This window comes from Carcharhinus amblyrhynchos, chromosome 2, assembly GCF_965287045.1.
Source record: "Carcharhinus amblyrhynchos chromosome 2, sCarAmb.v2.hapA, whole genome shotgun sequence".
NCBI lineage: Eukaryota > Metazoa > Chordata > Chondrichthyes > Carcharhiniformes > Carcharhinidae > Carcharhinus > Carcharhinus amblyrhynchos.
The window spans coordinates 29,560,781-29,580,660 of NC_137325.1; the positions used below are offsets into that span (position 1 = coordinate 29,560,781).

General features: G+C 39.8%; 1 protein-coding gene across 1 annotated transcript in view; it reads right to left on the reverse strand.

The window, feature by feature from the left end:
• cdkal1 (CDK5 regulatory subunit associated protein 1-like 1) overlaps positions 1 to 19,880 on the reverse strand; it is a 658,662-nt gene that overhangs the window by 408,303 nt on the left and 230,479 nt on the right. Inside the window, 1 exon segment of the mRNA XM_080203976.1 lies at positions 18,624 to 18,727. Within this exon segment, the coding sequence (XP_080060102.1) occupies positions 18,624 to 18,727 (104 nt within the window).

The window sequence follows — 19,880 nt, forward strand, 5'->3', positions numbered from 1 at the left end:
TTTGATGAAACATGACATGGATTTAAAATATTTTTTCTTCAAACTAATCTTCAAAGATAATAACTTCAGAGGGTCAAGTTCATCCTTTTCTGTAAGATAGGGCAGGTATGCATTCATGGTAATACAGCAAGGATCTTTGGGAAACAATACTCCTGAACCATGGTGGTTGCTATTGGTACTTGATAATATTGTACCCCTGTAAATTTCTCTTCTGATACCATGGGCAGAATTTTGTGCTCTTGCTGATGGTGAACTTTGAGGTGAGAAGGCATATAATTAGGTGGGACGGTAATGTATCGGGAACTCTTGTCACCTCTGCCAGAATCATGTTCTGAGCAGGAAGGCCATTGGTCAACCTTCCTTCCACATTGCCTATTGAGCCAATTAATGACCAATTAACAGCCTCAACCCCATCACAGGTATCAACCCATTGATGCATAGGCCTGTTGACATACACAATATGTATGACTGTGCAGCTGGGGAAATCGAGGGAACCCTCAATGAAACAAACCTGGTGCTTGTTCAAAGGACTTGAGATTGGAAGGGGGCAGAGGGGTCCACTACTTATGCTGTTGACCCCCTGATACCCCTCTCCCAATGATGATCAGTGAACAAATCATCTTCCCTTTCCTCCCATTGTGGCCTCAGTCATTGTGCAATGCTGGGACTTCACTAGGTATTTTTCCTGCTGCAGCCACCACTTCCCCTGTGGCATTGCTGAGCAGAAGAATTAGCAATCTCTTTTTGGCTAGCAATTCAAAGTGACTAGACTTCCACCCCCAAGGTCTTTAATCCAGGAGAAAGTCCATCTTTGGCTTCGTCACTGCCTGATGGCCTTGTGGCTTGGTGGGCCTTCCCGTAAAGAGTCAGGGGAGTCTCTCACTGGCTCGCTAACCGACAGATGTGACACCTAATTTCTAATATCAGATGCTATGAGTTATGACTCAAAAATCAAAACAGAACCTCGGAAAACATGACAGCTTTCACATCTGTATGACAAGTCAGCTCCAATTCATCATCTCTTGCGATTGAGCCCTCCAGTGCCTTTGATTTGCTTCACTGCTTTGTCTAACATATGATAGGCAGAAAATTCCTCCAATTAAATACTGGGTAAGACCAAAGTCAAAGTCTTTGGTACCCATCATAAACTTCATTCCCTACTCACTGAGGCTGTAGCATATCGCTTGTGACCTTTGCACTTTATCTGACTTACTGACTTCCAAAGACACATCCTCTGCTTTACCAAGGCTGCCAACTTCCATCCTCATAACATTGTCCATATCTGCCACTTCTTCAGTCCATTTGTTGCTGAAATTGTTACCCATGCCTTCACTACAAGATTCAATTATTCCAATGCACACTGGCTTTCCACCTTATTCTTTCCTTAAACTTGATCTTATCTAAAGCTCTGCTGCCCATATCTTAATTCACATCAAGTCCTGATCACCTATCACCCCTCTGCTCACTGATCTTTTTGGCTCACAGTTCAGCAGTGCCTTAATAATAAAACTATCCTCATTTTAAAATCTCCTACTATCTCAACAAGCTTTTCCAGTTCTACAAGCCACCAAGATTTCTGCACTCCTCCAATTCTGGCATTCTCATTCTCAATGCTCCACTATTGGCTGCAATTCTTTTAGTTCCCTAGGTCCTAAGCTCTGGAATTCCCTCCAAAGAAATTCCTTTGTTGATCAAGCTTTTAGTCACCTATCCTATTACCTCATGATACGGCTTGGTATTTTGTTTGCTAACATTCCTGTGAAGTTCCTTCGGACACTTTACCACATTAAAGCTGCTAGCTAAATTAAAATTGTGCCAATGCAGCGCTGAAATCAGAAATTATGCCACAATTCCCCAACCAACAATAAAACTTCATATTTTCATGGCTGCAACTGTAGGAACAATTTTGATATGTTACTCCAGACCTTGTTTATTACCAGCAGTGTTGTTCTTGGAGAATTTGTCTCAGTTGGTGCATAATTTCCTCCAACACATATACAAGGGAACGGAACAGTTGTGCAGTCTATTCTGTTACATCCATAAATGGAAAATATCTCTGTGAAAATCATATCTCGTGGGTTGAGCGATGCCATGAATGTAAATATATTGAAAGTTTTGACCTAAATCACAAATACTAATATTAAACAAACCTTAAGGATTAAGTGGTGGGCTCATTTGTTCCTAGAAATGCCTAAAATTAAATGGAATTAAATGGGAACTGAGTTAAATATAGGCACATTTATCTTGTTAATGTAAACTATGAAAGACAAGAAACTGTCTGTAAAATATCATATAAACATATCTATATTTTAGGCCAGGTCTGAAGTTGAGGCTGAAAGCATAATAAATGGACACCGCCATCAAATACATTTAAAATCAAACAATGAATAAGTAAACAAGAAAATTGCACAACATAGGATTCCAGATCCAGTCTGTGAGAAAAAAGAACAAGATGCATATTAATCATATTCATATTTAAGGTCCCTCCTGTGGCTCAGTGAAGAAATGTACTGCCTGGGGTGATATAATGCCATGTTTATTGGTAAGATCATAGATTAATTCTCTGGTGTGTGCTGAGTTACTTGACCTCAGTTGAGATTGCAATAGGTGAACAAATAGGTTTTAATACCCCAGTTCCAGGGAATGAGAGTCAAACTAAATGAATTAGCCATGATCTCGTCTTCTGATTGATATACAATTACCCATGCTGTAAAGTGCATTACCTGAACACACTGGATTTGAACATCCACTTTTTAATATATGTGTATGCCTTGGTTTTTGAAATGATTCCATATAACAGCTTGCCTGCAGATGATTATCAATAGTGGAGCTCAAATGGATATTTCATCACTACCCTCAGGTCAATTTCTAAAATATTTGAGGTAAATAGCTTCTCTAATACCTCGGTAAGTTTCTTTAGTGAACAGATGAATTATTCAGAGTTGATGGGCTTCAGTCTAAACTAAACTAGTCTACACTAAACTGGTTTCAACTGGGGGCATGGGAACTTGCATCAATTGATTTTTAAGTAAGTGAGAGGAAAACCGGCAAGAACTTCTCTCCTGATGGGTGCCCAATAATCGATGCTCTCTGTGACATCACCAAATGAGGTCAAAGTGAGCTGCCCCATGATCCAAGAGCCAAAAAATACTCAACAACCCAAGGGTGTAAATGGTTATCTGGCTGCAGTATTGGGAGCAACTTCAGCCAGTACACATTTACCTGAACAGGCAGACAATTAATTCAGAGGCAGAATGACAGCACAAATTTGAAGTAATAAAACAACCTTAGTTTTTTTGTCCTGTGTTTTATTTTATTTAACAGCTATCAACGCCTCCTTGCCGGTCTTTCCCCCAGTACTAGGTTCTCTTGCTTCCTGCTTTTACCATACCCTTGACTTCCCCACCTGACCATCCTCTCCTTTCAAAAGTCTTCTCTCCAATCAAGACTTTATAACCACCTCCTCCCAGTTCCATGATAGTGTATCCTCCTTAATATAAAGTAACAACATATGAACAGCACTGCATATCATGTTTCTTTACCTCCCTGTATCCACTTTCTATACCCTCACTTTGGAGCACTTTTCTGAATATACTTTTTATGACTGCCTTATATGCCTATCACTTTTCAGTTACCCGCTCCCAGGGATTAAAAAGTATATGTCTCTCCAGTTTATCCTTTTACTGTCTTCTCATGATGAGATGGTCCTTATGTTTCTTTAAAATCAATGTTTGAATGTCTCCCTGGTGCTTCTCTGTTCAGAAATGGACACAGTACAAAAGAAGTGTTCTGACCAGAGAACTGTGCACTTTTGTCATAATTTCCTGTCTCTATAAACTAATATGCTTTTAGCTATATGGTTCAGCATTTTTTAAACTGTTGTTGTACAGCAGTTGGAACCACTGACCATCTAAGACCACCTAGATTTTTTGAACTTTGCACTTAGGTATTTCAACAGCATTCATGTTTATTCTTACTTTATAATTGCATTAAATTTCCCCATCTTTAAATTTCCCCACTGATTCATTGTGTATTTCCTAATCAGTTTTCAGAATTTCTGAATCCAAGTTGATGTAAATTACCAGCAGTAGTGTGACTATATTGAGACATCTCCTTGGTGTACTACCAACTGTCTCCTCCCATCCCCTGTAACCTTACATGATCCTGTAATAGCCACTGTTTTCTATCACATTCAATTTTTTATCCATTTCCATCATGTTGAGATTAGCTATTCATTTTTCCACCTGGAACTTTGTTCAATGATTTTCAAAGCCTAAGGTATGCCTCATTGTAGGGTTTTCCCCCAAGTCCTCTTAATGTATCAATTTCCAAATAAATCAGGGAGGTTGGTCAGGTCGGCATGTTCTTCTCTTTCTGAATCACTTTGGCTTTGCTATTTAGGTAGCCTTAGGTCTTGATATTCAATTCTATTATTTAGCGCAGTATTCAAATAAGACCAATTTGACTATAGTTCTTTCTCTCAGGCTAAAATTTAGAGATGTAATTATTGGGACATATATTATGTCCTTTTTTCCCCCCAAAGGTCAGTTCAACAACTACAAGTAATTCACTTACTTTACATAATTATATGTGAAGATACAAAGAATGATTAACACAAAATATAGAATATGAAGGACTTTTTCTCACCAATTTATAACTTCTCAAAAAGACTATTTGCAAAATAACTGCAGCTTTAGAATGACAATGAAATATATTCAATATTAACTGCTGCAACAATCTATTAATCTTACTGATTAATAATGCATTTTCATTAGAAATTTAGTTACCTAAGAATTACTCAACAGCAACACATTGTCAAAATTCTGGAAATCAAATCCAATAGTTTAATACAGCATTAAGGCCCCAGTAGATGTTATTTCAATTAACTCATGCTATTAAATATTGTACAAATAATTACTCTTAATTTTTGTTTGATATAAAAAATCACCTTCACCAATACCGTACCTTACTAAATAACATTGATTTTGCGCATCTATAGAGGTATGCACCTATCAGGTGAATCACCATTGGGAAACTTTATTCTTTGATCATATTTTCTGTGGCAAAATATCAACTAGATGAACAAATTTGTGAAATGCATGAACAGAAGCATTTTATCGGGGCTTCAACCATTCCTTGTTCACTTTTTGTAAAATTGTTGTTTTGATTATTATCCAATAACCTTTACTGTAAAATAATGCCAAGTTTATAAAAAAAATCATCTTGACAATATGGCTCTGGAGAAGGAAGTCTGATACTATTTTAGTTGAAGTCATTGGGGAATAAATAGTGTCACATCTATCTTGAATTAAAAAATTGCTCAGATAGCCTAGGTGTTCCTATTCAAGTTCTCTCATTTAACCAATAGCCTCTAAAGCATTGGTAAGAATTGACATTCTAATCAGGCAGTAAAAGTGGGCTAGTGTCTAGTTGTTTTGGATATTGCAGCTTCCTCAAGGCAGCTCAAGGTATTTTAGACCCAATAAATTACCATTAAAGGATAGTCACTGGCAAAAATTGGTAAGAAAATAACACCTGAATTCAAAAGTTAACAGAAACTGTTCTAATTTTCTGAGTTGTGTTACTCTTCTGTATTTCAAACCTGAATATACTTTTTTATTGAGCCAAAATGGCCTTGCCCCCTCCCGCCTCATGCATGCTCTTGTTCAGATATTTTCACGTTACTTAATGGTTCGCAAACTAAAGGTGAACTCTTGAACACTACAAGACGTGCACCATTATATCCCAACAGTTTCCTGTCGGAGAATTGTTACTTTTGATTTTTCTGCACTTGAGGGCTGGAATTATGTATTTTTATGGTATGAACACATGGGGAGGCTCTACACTAGAAACACAGAATTGGGAAACATCTACTCATCGATATCTAAAACAATTGTGTTATACACTCACTTATTTAGTCAAATAAAAGTGTCCCTCAGACTTCAGCCAACCATATAGATTCCACATTTATTTTAAGAGGCGGCCTCTTCTCTACCAGTTTCAAAATCAAATCATGAAAATTTAGTCAGCAGCAGCCTAATAATCCACATAAAGGGACAATGTGAATCATACTTAATTCAGATCCAATGAAGTCACTGAACCTGCCCCATCACAATTATACCTGGCAATTCAATTTTGAACAAAAAAAATGCAGGTGAAAGGTAGAGCAAGGAGAAATGTTACAATAACACATGTTCTCGATTTGTTATCAGGTATTTAGAATAAACAAACAAAAAATACTGGCTGTGTTCTTGTGGGGAGATCGAATAGAAAGAGAAAAATAAAAAACTGCAAATGCTGGAATTCAAATAAAAACAGTAAATGCTGGAAACGTTCATCAGTTCAACAGCATCTATGGAGAGAGAAACAGAGTTAATGTTTCAAGTTTATGAAAGAAGGAGAACTTCAGAGTGTATTGGACGCATTTGTTTTGTCCTCCCCTGGCGTGGAACATAGACCATTTAAAAGTTGAGAGAGCAGGAATTGGCAGGGAGACACTCTTTGGCCATCCAGGCAGTGCGCATGAAAGTTGGTTTTATAAGAATTTTGCCTGAATGCTTGTGGTGCTAACTTAAAGAACAGTAGCATTTGTTCAATGGTCCTGCCATTGAACCCCAAGGATGTGGCGGAGGCACTTCTCTAATGCTTTAATTGTGTCACTGATGCACAGCCCAGATGTATGGTGATGCCAACTGCTTTGTACACTACAACTTTTGTCGGTTTGCAGGGGTCAATGTTGTCAAACACTTACTGTGTAGTTTGTAGAAGGCTGACCTATAGCAGCTGATCCAATACTGAATCACCTCGTTAATGACGGCCCTTTGAGAGTGGTGGCTACCAAGGTATGGGAGCCTTCCAAAGACAGCATTTGTGGTATAGTAAGGGAAAGTCATGGTTTAATAATCAAACTACAATGTCAATAGCGTACCAAAGCAGCTATCTCATCTATTTAATTGTTCTTGCTTATTTGCCAGTCATTTTTCTCTGCTTTGACTCTTTGTTATTGTTCTTCTATTTCAACAAAAAGTTTGACAAAAACATCTTTGACAGAAATGGAAGAAGAAAACCGAGGAGATACTGGGAGGGTGAGCAAATGTTTAGTGAACATGTTTAGATGGGTTTTCAGAAATACAGGGAGTTTGTGAGCACGAAAGATAAAATTATGGAATGGATAAAATCACAAGAAAATAAAGAAGTTGGGTAGAGAAAGATATCACCAGAAAAGATTGACAGAAATTGGCAAGGTTGAGGATTTGGATCAATTTAAACACAATGATGAGAATTTAAAAATTGAAATGCTCAGGCCCCATGACCCAAAATCAGTCTGTATGGTTGTATAGATGGGTGAGCAAGACTGGGTTTCAATAAAAGACATCAGAGTTCTGGATAAGCCAAATTCAAGTCTGAGCCCAACAAAAGAATTGGAAAGTGTGGGGTAGAGACACGCAATGTTATTGAAGTGGAAGCAGGCAGTCTTTGTCTTGGCGTGGAAATGATGCTATTATTTCAGCTTATGCAAGTATCGGATTCCATGGTTGCAAATAGTCAAGGTCAGCCTGAGGCAGTGGCTGGGGAGAATGATGGAGTCAGTAAGTGTTTCTGGAAAAAGGCAACAGTGATGGGGTTTCAGTTTTCCCAATGCTTAGCTGGAAAAAAGCACAGCCATTTTGGTTATGAAAGAAACAATCCAGCAAAGTAGTAGAGAAGTAGGGATCTCGAGTGGATTAAAAGAAACTGTTTTCCTTGGTGGAGGGATTTAGAAGCAGAAGAGACAGGCATGACTGGTAAAAGAACCAAAGGCAATATGAGGGAAAACCTTTGTATGCAGCAAGTGGTTACGATCTGAAATGCATCACCTGAACCAGTGGTGAAGGCGGATTCAATTTTGGCGTTGAAATTTATTTGGATATGCACTTGAAGCAGAAAAAATTGGAGGGCTATGGAGAAAGGGTTTGGGAGTGAGACCTACCTTTTTAATTCTAATTTTAAAAAAAAATTCATGGGGCATGGGCATCGCTGGCTGGCCACCATTTATTGCCCATCCCTAGTTGCCCTTGAGAAGATGATGGAGAGCTGCCTTCTTGAATTGCATGTTCTGTATGTTGACTCACAATGCTGTTAGAGAAGGAATTCCAGGACGATGACTCAGCGACCTAAACTGCTCTTGCAAAGGCGTGACATGGGTGTGACAGGTCGAATGGCTTCCTTTTGTGCTTTAACTATTCTACGATTCTAGATGGAAATGATTATCATGAGAGTACCTATGAATTATCTGGGAATGTTGTCAAGGAGCAGTATGTAGTGAAGGATTAGGACAAAGATGAATCTCAGTGTCCAAGGAGAAGTGTTGGAGGATGGTGCATTCAACTGTGTCAGAGAATAAAAAAAATTTAATCCAATATCTTTCTGTCAGCTAATTCTTTTCTCTTTTGATTTCAAGCATGTTCCAACATGCTGTCATTTTCAGAGCTGACCTTCATTCTAGTGATGTTTTCCCAATGTACACTCTATTCTTTGATACTTCTTGTATGTATATACTCCAATCACTGTCCCCATGGTCTAGTTGCGCCCATTCCCTGTCTCTGCTGTTAATTTGCTGATGTTAGTCAGATTCAATTCTGCTTCATCTTCTTTTTCTGATAAAAGTGCAACCAACAATAACTTGCATAAGCATAGCATCTTGAACATAGCAGTTATTACCCATCCCCCAACACTCCCCCCTCCCCCTCCCCCAGTAAATTGTTACCATGTGATGAATGTAACATGATGTGAAGATACTGGCGTTGGACTGGGGTAAGCACAGTAAGAAGTCTCATAACACCAGGTTTAAGTCCAGCAGGATTATTTGGCAGCACTAGCTTTCAGACTCTCAAGCCCCTTCTTCAGGTGAGTGAGGACTTGTGTTCACAAACATGGTATATAAAGACACAAACTCAATTTACAAGATAATGGTTGGAATGTGAGTCTTTACAGGTAATCAGGTCTTACAGACAATGTGAGTGGAGACAGGGTGAAGCACAGGTTAAAGAGATGTGTATTGTCTCCAGCCAGGATAGTTAGTGAGATTTTGCAAACCCAGGCAAGTCGTGCGGGTTACAGATAGTGTGACGTGACATGAACACAAGATCCCAGATGAGGCCGTCCCCATGTGTGCAGGACTTGGCTATCAGTTTCCGCTCAGCAATTCTGCGTTGTCATGTGATGTGAAGGCTGCCTTCGAGAACGCTTACCCAAAATTCAGAGCCTGAATGCCCGTGACTGCTGAAGTGATCCCCAACTGGAAGGGAACACTCCTGCCTGGTGATTGTTGAGCAGTGCTCATTCATTCGTTGTTGTAATGTCTGCATGATCTCCCCAATGTACCATGCCCTGGGACACTCTTCCCTGCAGCAATCACGGGCATTCAGCCTCTGATCTACGGGTAAGCATTCTCCAAGGGACATGACAACGCAGAAGCTCTGAGCAGAAACTGATAGCCAAGTTCCGCACACGAGGACGGCCTCAACCAGATCTTGGGTTCACGTCACACTGTCTGTAACCCCCACAACTTGCCTAGGTTTGCAAAATCTCACTAACTGTCCTGGCTGGAGACAAATCACATCTCTTTAACCTGTGCTTAATCCCCTTTCCACTCACATTGTGTGTACCTTTAAGACTTGATTACCTGTAAAGAACATAAGAAATAGGAGCAGGAATAGGCCATCTAGCCCTTCGAGCCTGCCCCGCCATTCAATAAGATCATGGCTGATCTGTCGTGGCTCAGTTCCACATTCCCGCCCTCTCCCCATAACCCTTAATCCCCTCTCTTATCAAAAACCCATCAACCAGCGTCTTAAAAATATTTAGCGAGGTAGCCTCCACCACTTCAACGGGCAGAGAATTCCAGAGATTCACCACCCTTTGAGTGAAGAAGTTCCTCCTCAACTCCGTTCTAAACCACTTGCATTCCAACCATTTACTTTGTAAATTGAGTTTGTGCCCTGTTTGTGAACACAAGTCCTCACTCACCTGAAGGAGCTTGAGGTTCCAAAAGCTAGTGCTGCCAATTAAACCTGTTGGATTTTAACCTGGTGTTATGAGACTTATTAATGTATGTAACTGACATACAAGCAATAATATTTCAAGTATGTTTCTTACACATTATGATCCTAATCAGGGCAGGAAATGTTTAAAAAGATGCTGAGTGAAACCAACCATGTTTAACAGAGGGAAAAGGAAAGATTTGGAGGACCAAATTTATAGTTACCAGAACTTAAAAGTGCAGATCAGAGAAGAAAATTGCTACTCTATAACTTCCTCACAAGACTTTCTACTGTTCCTTTCTCATCCAGTACCTGTTGAAATCCACACTGTATAAAACTTTAATAATAAGGTCTACTGCAAAAATTAAGTTGTACCATTTACTGTGTTTAGCTAGATTGACAACTTTGAACAATTTTCAAAGCAGCTGTTCTAACAAGTAATGACAAATATCGATCTTTGGACAACAAAGCTGGACATTTAAAATTGAAGAATACAAAGTACCAAACAAATGCGTGGAAGATCATTTTAAACCAGTTTTCTTTTGAGATTCAGGTAAATACATCAGTGCCACAATAGCGTTAAAAGCTATTAAAGGAATTAAATCGTGCACGTGGAACACAGAAATTTCCTAGCCATTTGATGAGAACAAATTATTCCCCATTCATCGCCTATTCTGAACTTTTTCAGAACTTATGGCTAAAAAATTCCATAATTCCCTCCCAAAAAGAAATTACAGATGATAATTGCCAAATCAGTTTTAATAACAGTTAAAAGCTCTTTCATCCCTTCTGTGTGCATAACCTAAATAATCAAATATTTGGCATGTATTTTTCTGTATACCAGCCAAAATGCTGCAGTTACAAAATCCATATACTAGCATTTAACCTTGTCCAGCCCAAGCAGGCTACACCACACATTTTTCTGACTAAAACTAAATGTGCAATAAGGTTAGGAAAACTTAGAACAACAGAACTCAGGCACTTCCTAGATTATCTGATAGACATAGATCCTCACACTGTGAAGTCAGATTATGTGTGGTCAAAACATTGCACTGATTGATACTGTTACTGGGTCCTTGTGTAGAGGTTTCCAGAGATCCTGGACTCAAGCAGGCTTAGGACATCATTGAAGTGCAATTACTGCTCACAACTATTGCTATATGCATTTATTTAACTACACAAAAATAACCTTGTCCGTTGTTCTATTCCCATAAGACAGGAGTAGCAACAGGGAAAGGGCAGCTTCATTGAATCTTCATTCTACAACTGAAAAACAATACTATGTGCTTTCTAAATTCACAAATGTCCTTGCTGTTGAAATAAAATGTTTTCAAGCTTAATTTAAAACTGGAAAAAAACTGTTCCTTGAAACAAATTGACCAATATACAACTCATCAAACATTTATCAGGTGAATTTCTCCAGAGGCTTTGTCTCTGAACAATTTCTGGATGTGCAATCCAACTCCAATAAAATTCGCTGTCACATCCACCTAAGCTGCTAAGTGGCACAATCCCTGTGAAAATCACAGCTGCTAACCACCGCGCCGCGCCGCGCCGCCCCCCCCCCCCCCTCCCCCAACTCTAGTGAACAGAGGAGAGGAGGTTTGGCAATAGCCATCTGAAATTCACACTCCTCTAACTGAGAAGTGAACAAAGAACAGTACAGCACAGGGTCAGACACTTCAGTCCACCAAGTCTGTGCCGACACAGATGCCTCTCTAACCTAATTTTTTTTGCCTCTACATGGTCCATATCCCTCTAGTTCCTGCCTAGTCATGTATCTATCCAGATGCCTCTTGAATATTGTTATAGGAAAGCTTGCTCCTTGCATCTCTTTTAAACTTACCCCCTCTCACTTTCAATCTTTTCCCCCCGAGTAATTAACCCTTCAACCTGGAGAAAAAGATTCTGACTATCCACACTATCCAAACCTATCATAATCTTGTAAACGTCTATCAGGTTCCCCCTCACCTTCCAACGCTCCAATGAAAACAATCCAAGTTTGTTCAACCTTTCTTCTTAGTCCTTATTCTTCAAATCTGGCAACATCCTGGTAAATTTCTTCTGCGACCTTTCCAACGCATCAACATCCTTCCAGTCCTGAATTGTGCATAGTACTCCAAATGCTACCTAACCAAAGCCTTCCACAGATGCAAGATGATTTTCTAATTACTATACTCAATGTGCTGACCGATGAATGACAGCATGCAATATGCCTTCTTGTCCACGTGAGTTGCCACCTTCAGGGAACTGTGGATCTGCATGCTTAGATCCCTCTGTATGCTAATATTTCTAAGAACTCTACCATTTACTGTATACTTTCCTTCTGCGGTAGACCTTCCAAATTGCATCACCTCACATTTGTCCAGGTTAAATTCCATCTGCCGTCTTTAAGCCCATATCTCCAGCCAATTTATATCCTGCTGTGTCCTCCGACAATCTTCCTCACTATCTGCTACTCCCCCAATTTTTGTATCATCTGCAAAGTTACTAATCAAACCACCTACATTTTTCTCCAAATCTTTTATATATACTACAAACAACAGAGGCTCCAGCACTGATCCTTGTGGATCACTGCTTGTCACAACTCTTTGAGAGTCAACCTCTCTTCCTCTGTCTTTCATGCAGAGATTATACTGTCATTAGGAAGAAGACACAAGTCACATTTTAATACTTTAATTGAATTGAATGTCCTTTAACTTCACAGAATTATTATGATGCAGAAGGAAACCAGTCTATCGTGTTTGCACCAGTTCTCCAAATGAGCATTATCACTTAGTGCCATTCTCCTACCTTGTCCCCATTTCCTTGCACATTGTTTCTATTCAAATAATTGTATGCCTCAAATGAATCTCCCACACTTCCAGACAGTGCATTCCAGACTACTTATTATAGTAGTTATAGCTTTAAACTGCTATACTCCTTTGTAGAGCCCAATGACAAGAAAGAAAGTCATGCAGAGAGTACCTTCCGCAAGCTCAGAACACGTCAAACTGCTACACAATGGGATTATACTTCTTGAAGTATAGTTTCTATTGCAAAGTTGGAAATGTAACAGGCAATTGTGCACTGGAGGTTCTCACAAATAGCAGTGTTAAATTACCAGATAAGCTGTTTTTAATTATGCTGATTGAGGGATAAATATTTCCTAGAATACTGGGAACTCCTTTTCTCTTCTTCAAATTTAGTGCTGGGATCCTTTATGTCTACCGAAGGGGCACATAGGGCCTTAGTTTGACTTATTTGAAAGACAGTGCATCTGACAGTAGTGTTCCCTCAGCACTACAGTGGAGTGTTGACCAGGTTCTTTGTTCAAATGTCTGGAGTAGAACGATAACCACTACAGCTAACACCATGAATAATAGATAAACAGCAATATGCTATAGCCAAAAGCAAGGCAGGCACCAACCTCGCGAGCTGATTCCCTGGTCAGTGCAGAGCTACTCATTATCAACTGAGGCATCAGTATTTTCGCTGGTGTTCCAGAGCAGTGCAAAGAATTCTGATGATAGAGTGTTGCAGCTTGGCATATTTCATAGTCTTCGAGTACGTGCTGAGGGATGCAATAAAATTTGGAGCTGCCAATGCAGTCTCAATGCTGAAAGGCTACTATTTAAGCCACTTCTCCCATCATACACCAAGGGGATATAAACAGCGTAAAACCCCTCAGCTGTATGACTAATAAGAAATAATGTATTGCAAATATAACCTGTAATTCTAGGTGTGGTGAGGAGCCTCACAGTACTACATTCTGGACTGAAATAAACTGATCTGTATTACTCTTCGTGTAAATTTGCAATGTTGTGTAAAATCTGAACAGTACATAACGTACCTTTAATATTTATAAATAAAGTACATTTTTGCGAGAAAACATCAGCTGGGGTATCACTGTGGTATCTACAGTGACCAAAGATACTATTCAGAAATCAAAATTATCCCATGATCAATATCAAAAACCCCAGGTGGCAATACAGACAAGTAAATTCTTAAAATGATGATATTCAATAATTGCAGTGAACAAATTAAAATTGTCACTTCACATTTACAAACTGCAATACCCAAATCATTTCAGGTTAATCTATACAATTAAAATGTTCAAATACATCAGCAGAGCAACAACTCTATAGGACATTGTGCATTTTTATTTGACTCAAATTTCACACAATCTCAGCAGGGCAAGGGAGTTTTCACAATAACTTCATTGCAATGTTAATGGAAGCCTACTTGTGACATGAATAAATAAAAAAAATTGTATCCTTAAAAATTGAATTCCTTTCAGCAGTAATATCCATTCTGCCCAAAAGTTAGAATTTAACACATAAGTAAGACATAAAACTTTAAAACTACTGATAAATAATTTCCATAAATTCACCTAGTCTCCCAGAAGCTTTAACCCCCAAATAAACCATCCCCTTCTTAAAGCCAAATTCTGTTTGATACTTTATGCCTACATGATCTCTGTGACACTTAATACTAGGACACGTGCCTACTCAGCACCAGCCAATGACAGCCCCATAGCTGCAATTTACAACCCAAGTTCACAGAAAGAACTAAGATGCAGTAAGAAATAGAAAGAGAAAAAGGTACTGGAGATGGGTAAAATTATTGCTGCTTTTACTTTATCATGGAATGAGAGCACCACTGGCAAGACCATCAATTACTGCCTCTGCTTAATTTCCCTTCCACCTTCATGAACTACAGCAGTCCTTGTAGTGAAGGTACTACTTCATTGCTGTTACAGAGTTTCAAGACTGTCAGCCAGCAATGATGAAGGAATGGTGAGGATTGTGATGGACTTGCAAGGGAACTTGAAGGTGGAGTTCCCACGTCTGCTGCCCTTGTCCTTCTAAGTGGCATTGGTTCCAAAGGTGCTGCCGAAGTATCCTTGCTGAGTTGCTACTTGAAGATGGTGCACACGATTGACACAGTGCACCAGTGGTGGTGAGAGTGAATAAGGTGGCAGATGGGGTGCTGATCAAGCAAGATGCTTTATCCTGACTGTTCCTGAGTATTGTCGGTACTGAGTTCAGATGGAGGGCATTCCATTACTTTCCTGACTTGAGTCTTGTAATTGACGGACAGACTTTAGTAAGTAGTGAGTTACTTGCCGCACAATTTCCAGTCTTTGACCTGTTCTGTTAAATGGTAATTAGGGTTGCAAACTGTGGTTATATGCATTCCTGAAGGTTTCTTCACAAGACTTGCCTCTGAGCTTCAGTCGTTAATTGACCTACACATCCATTCTTGTGACACACTGCCTTCTTATACCAACTGGAAAGTATAAGCCTCATTATCAATTGGATGATGCTAGACCATCAGCCAAAAAGCCCTTTTCTCCCACTGTCAATTTTATATCCAGTAAAGAGAAAAGTTCAAAGAAAATGACAACAAAAAAACATTTTTTTAATGCCTTGATGATTTTTCTCCAGGATTGCACTGAGCAGTATCCTGGCAATGGATTGACAATTTCTGGAGGCACCAAGCCTAGTGGATTGGCAACCCTCAGGATGAGGGAAAATGATTAGATTCTCTCTTGTTGGAGATAATCATTGCCTGGCACTTGTCTGGTGGAAGTGTTATTTGCCACTTATCAGACCAAGCCTGAATATTGTTCAGATAATGCTGCACACAGGCATAGATTGCTTCAGCATCCGGGGATCTGTGAATGGTATTGAACACTGTGCGTCCAGTTCTGACATGATGGTGGAGAGAGTGTCAATGATGATGGTTGGGCTGAGAACACTATCCTGAGCAACTCCAGCAGCAATGTCCTTGAGTTGAGATAATCAACCTCCAACAATCACAACAATCTTCCTTTTTAATAGGTTTGAACCCATTCAGTGGTAAGTCTTCCCTAAGGACCTCACAGCCTTTACTTTTGCTAGGGTTCCTTGGTGTCAGTCAACTGTTGCCTTCACGGCAAGGGCAACCACTCTCACCTCATTTCTGCAATTCAATTACTTCGTCCATGTTTGGACCAGGTTGTAAGGAGGTCCGGAGTTGTTTAGCACTGGTGGTTCCGGGAATAAGCAACAGTGAGCAGTTTGCTGCTGAGTAAGCGACACTTGAAAGCAATGTCAACAAGGCCTTTCATTATTTTGCTGATAACTGAGAGTGAACTGATGGGGCAGAACATGGCTGGATTGGATTGTCTTACCTTTCATGGAAAGGGCATAGCTGAGCAATCTTTCACATGGTCAGGTGAAACAGCTTAGCTAATGGCACAACTAGCTTAAGAGCACAAGTTTTCAGTACTATAGCCAGAATGTTGCCAAGGCCCAAAGCTTTTAGTCTATCCAGTGAACTCAGCTGTATCCTGATATTATACTGAATGAATCTGAGTCTGAAGACTGGAATCTATAATGGTGGTTACTCACGAGACATCCAAAATTAATCATTCATTGGGCACTTTCGACTGAAGATGGTTGTAAATGTTCCAGCCTTGCCTTTTGCACTGATATTCTAGGTTTTCCCACCCTTGGGGATAGGGAACTTTGTGGCACCTCCTCCTCCGCAGTTGTTTAATAGTTAGCCACCATTCATTACTGGATGTGATTTGGCCATAGAGCTTTGATTCAATTTATTTGTTGTGGGATTGCTTAGCTCTGTCTATGTGTGCTATTTCCAATGTTCAACATGCATATCGTCCTGTGCTTTGACTTCACTAATTTGGAACCTCATTTTTCAGTATGTTCTGAGTCTGTTGCAAATTAGTGCCACTTACCAGCGCTGTTAATGATACATTCCATCACTTTGTTGATCAATGAGAGTAGGTTGATGGATCACGGATTGGATTTGTCCTGTTCTTTTGTGCACAAGACATTCTTGCCATTTTATTGCATTTGACAGGAAGATATCCTGTTGCAGTTATATTAGAACAACTTGGCTTAGGGCAAGGTCAGTTCTGCAGCACAAGTGTGCAGTACGACAATCAGAACATCGTGAAAGGTCATGGTCTTTATGCCTTCAGTCTTTTAATGATATCACGTTGAGTGAATCAAGGTGCCAGAAGACAGCTTAATGATAGGGGCCTCAGGAGGAGACTGAAATGGATCATTCATTCAATACTTCTGACTGAAGCTAGTTACAAATATTTCAGTCTTTTCTAATATTTTCCACTAATATTAAAGGCAGGAATGGCTTTGAAGCCTTCTTCTTCAGTTAGTTGCTTAATTATCCACTACCATTCATGACTGAATGCAGCAGGACTGTAGAGCTTCAATCAGATTGGTCTCGCCTTCTGCTGTTAAGCAGGTATGCCGTCAAGTGCTCTAACTTCATCAGATTGGCATCTCATGTTTAGATATGTCTGGTACCACTCCCGGTTTGTTTGCCTATGTTTGTTCACCAAGGTTCTTCAGAATTGGTCCCCTATTTTTATTGTAATAGCAAAGTGAGGGATGTGACAGGGCATGAGCTTACAAATTGTGGTTGAATTCAATTCTACTGCTGATAATGACCCATTGCATCATGGATGTTCAGTTTTGAACTGCTAAATCTGTTGAGACTATCTCTCACTTGGTATCATGTTTGTGCCACACAACATGAAGGAGGATGTTCAAAATGTGAAGACTGGACTTTATCTCAATGAGGGCTTTTGCGGCAGTCATTCCTACCAATACTGTCATGAACAGATGCACCTGCGACAGGTAAATTGGTGAGGATGAGGTCAAGTAGGCTTTTCCCTCCTGTTCGTTCTTTCGTAACAGGCCCAGTTTGGGCTCAGCTGGCTTGGACAGTTGTGGACATTGAAAACCCCCACCCAAAGTGGATTCTGTGACCTTATTAGTCTGCATTCTTCTTCCAGTAGTGTTCAACATGATGGAGCACTGATTCATCAGCTGAAGGAAGCTGGTAGGTGATAATCTACAGGAAGTTTCCTTGTTCATGTCTGACCAGATGCCGTGAGAATTCATGGTGTTTGAATTCAATGTTGAGGACTCTAAGGACCACTCCCTCCAGGCCAATTCTCCTGGTAGGTCTGCCTTTTCAGTGGGACATGACAAAGTCTGGGACATTGGCTGTAAACTATGATCTGGTGAGCTTGGCTAATTCAGACTGCAGCTGTACTAGTCTGTGGGATAGCTCTGCCAATTTTGGTACAAGTTCCCAGATGTTAGGAGGACATTGCAAGGATAGGGCAGAGTTTACTTTTACATTTCCGGTTCCTAGGTCAAAGCTGGAAAGGCCATCTTGTTTTATTGTGACTTAATTTTCTATAGTGGTTTAATAAAACTGACGGGCTTGCTAGGCCATTTCTAAGGACAGTTAAGAGTCAACTACACTGCTGCAGATCTAGTGTCAGAACTAATGAATGGAACAGACTGAATGACTGCAAAGATTGAAAATTCTTTTGTGTAACAAACAGGGCTATTCAACATCCACAGCAGTGTGCAACATACATTAGCATGTAGTGTACAAAATCTTTTATCTACTCCCCCACCCCTCAGCTATCCAATACACCCAGCAAGGGAATAATAACAGTAGCAAATTACTAAATTTCTGGCTTTAAAAATTACAAACATTCCACCAAGATTGGAAGTGTGACTTTTTTCTGAATTCAAGGAAAACTGCACAAATCCAACCCCATTTAAATTTTACCTTGAAAAGACTGGATGGCTCTGTCTACTAGCTCTGCAACTGAGTAACTAGCCAGGTCTCCTCTTGCGTGCTTGGTTTTGCAGTATGTGCAAGCATTCAGGCAGCTGTAGCAACAAGAACAATATAAAGTTCATTCAGTGGGCTTACTAAATATCACTGCACACCAGCAGGAAGTTAGGAGGTGGAGGAAAATATGTTTTAAAGATCAAATATATTTAAAACTCTGAGTACAAGTTAAAATCATTAATTAAATTAATTATCACTTTAAATGTATTGAATATACTATAGTTTATAAAACTAGATAGCTTTGTCTCAATGACCTTTTAATAAATTTTACCAGCGAAACAAGTTTTATTCTTCAATTCTGTGGGAAGGAGATCAAGCTTGTTAATCCTTAAACAAAGCAGACATTTTACTTTATGTACATAAAAAGTAAACATATTTTATATTGAATATATGATGGCTAAATTACCAAAAAGCACGTAGCAAATTGTTTGTTTTGAATCATCATTTATATACATTAAACATGCAGCTGGTTTCGAGTCCAAGTCATACTTGCATATCTACAATAGTCATGGCTTGGACTGATAAGTGGCAAGTAACATTGATGTCACACAAGCATCAGGCAATGCCCATCTTCAATAAGAGAGGATCCATCCATCGTCCTTTGACATTCAATGGCAGTACCATCACTGAATCACCCACTATCAATACCTTTGACTCGAAACTGAACTGGATTTGCCATCTAAATACTGTGGCTACAAGAGCAGGTCAGAGGCTTGGAACTCTGCTGAAAGTAACTCACCTCCTAAGCCTCCACAAAGCCTGTCAGGAGTGTGATGGAATACTCTCCCCACGCCTGAATGAGTGCAGCTCGAACAAAACTCATGAAGCTCGGTACTATCCATGACAAACCAGCCCCCACTTATTTGGCACCACATCCACCACCTTAAACATTCACTCCCGCCATCACTGTGGTTGAGTATCCGCAAAGTGCACATGTCCAAGACTCAAGGTTTCAACAGTATCTTTCAAACCTGTGACCTCTACCACCTAAAATGACAAGGGCACCATTTGCAAGTTCCTTCCAAGTCACTCATCATCCTGACCTGAAGCTGTATCGCTGTTTCTTCACTGTCGCTGGGTCAAAATCCTGGAACTCCCTTTCTAACAGCACAGTGGTCATGGTTACAACACATGGAGTGTGGTGATTCCAAGAAGGCAGCTCACCAAAGGCAATCAAGGATGGGCAATAAA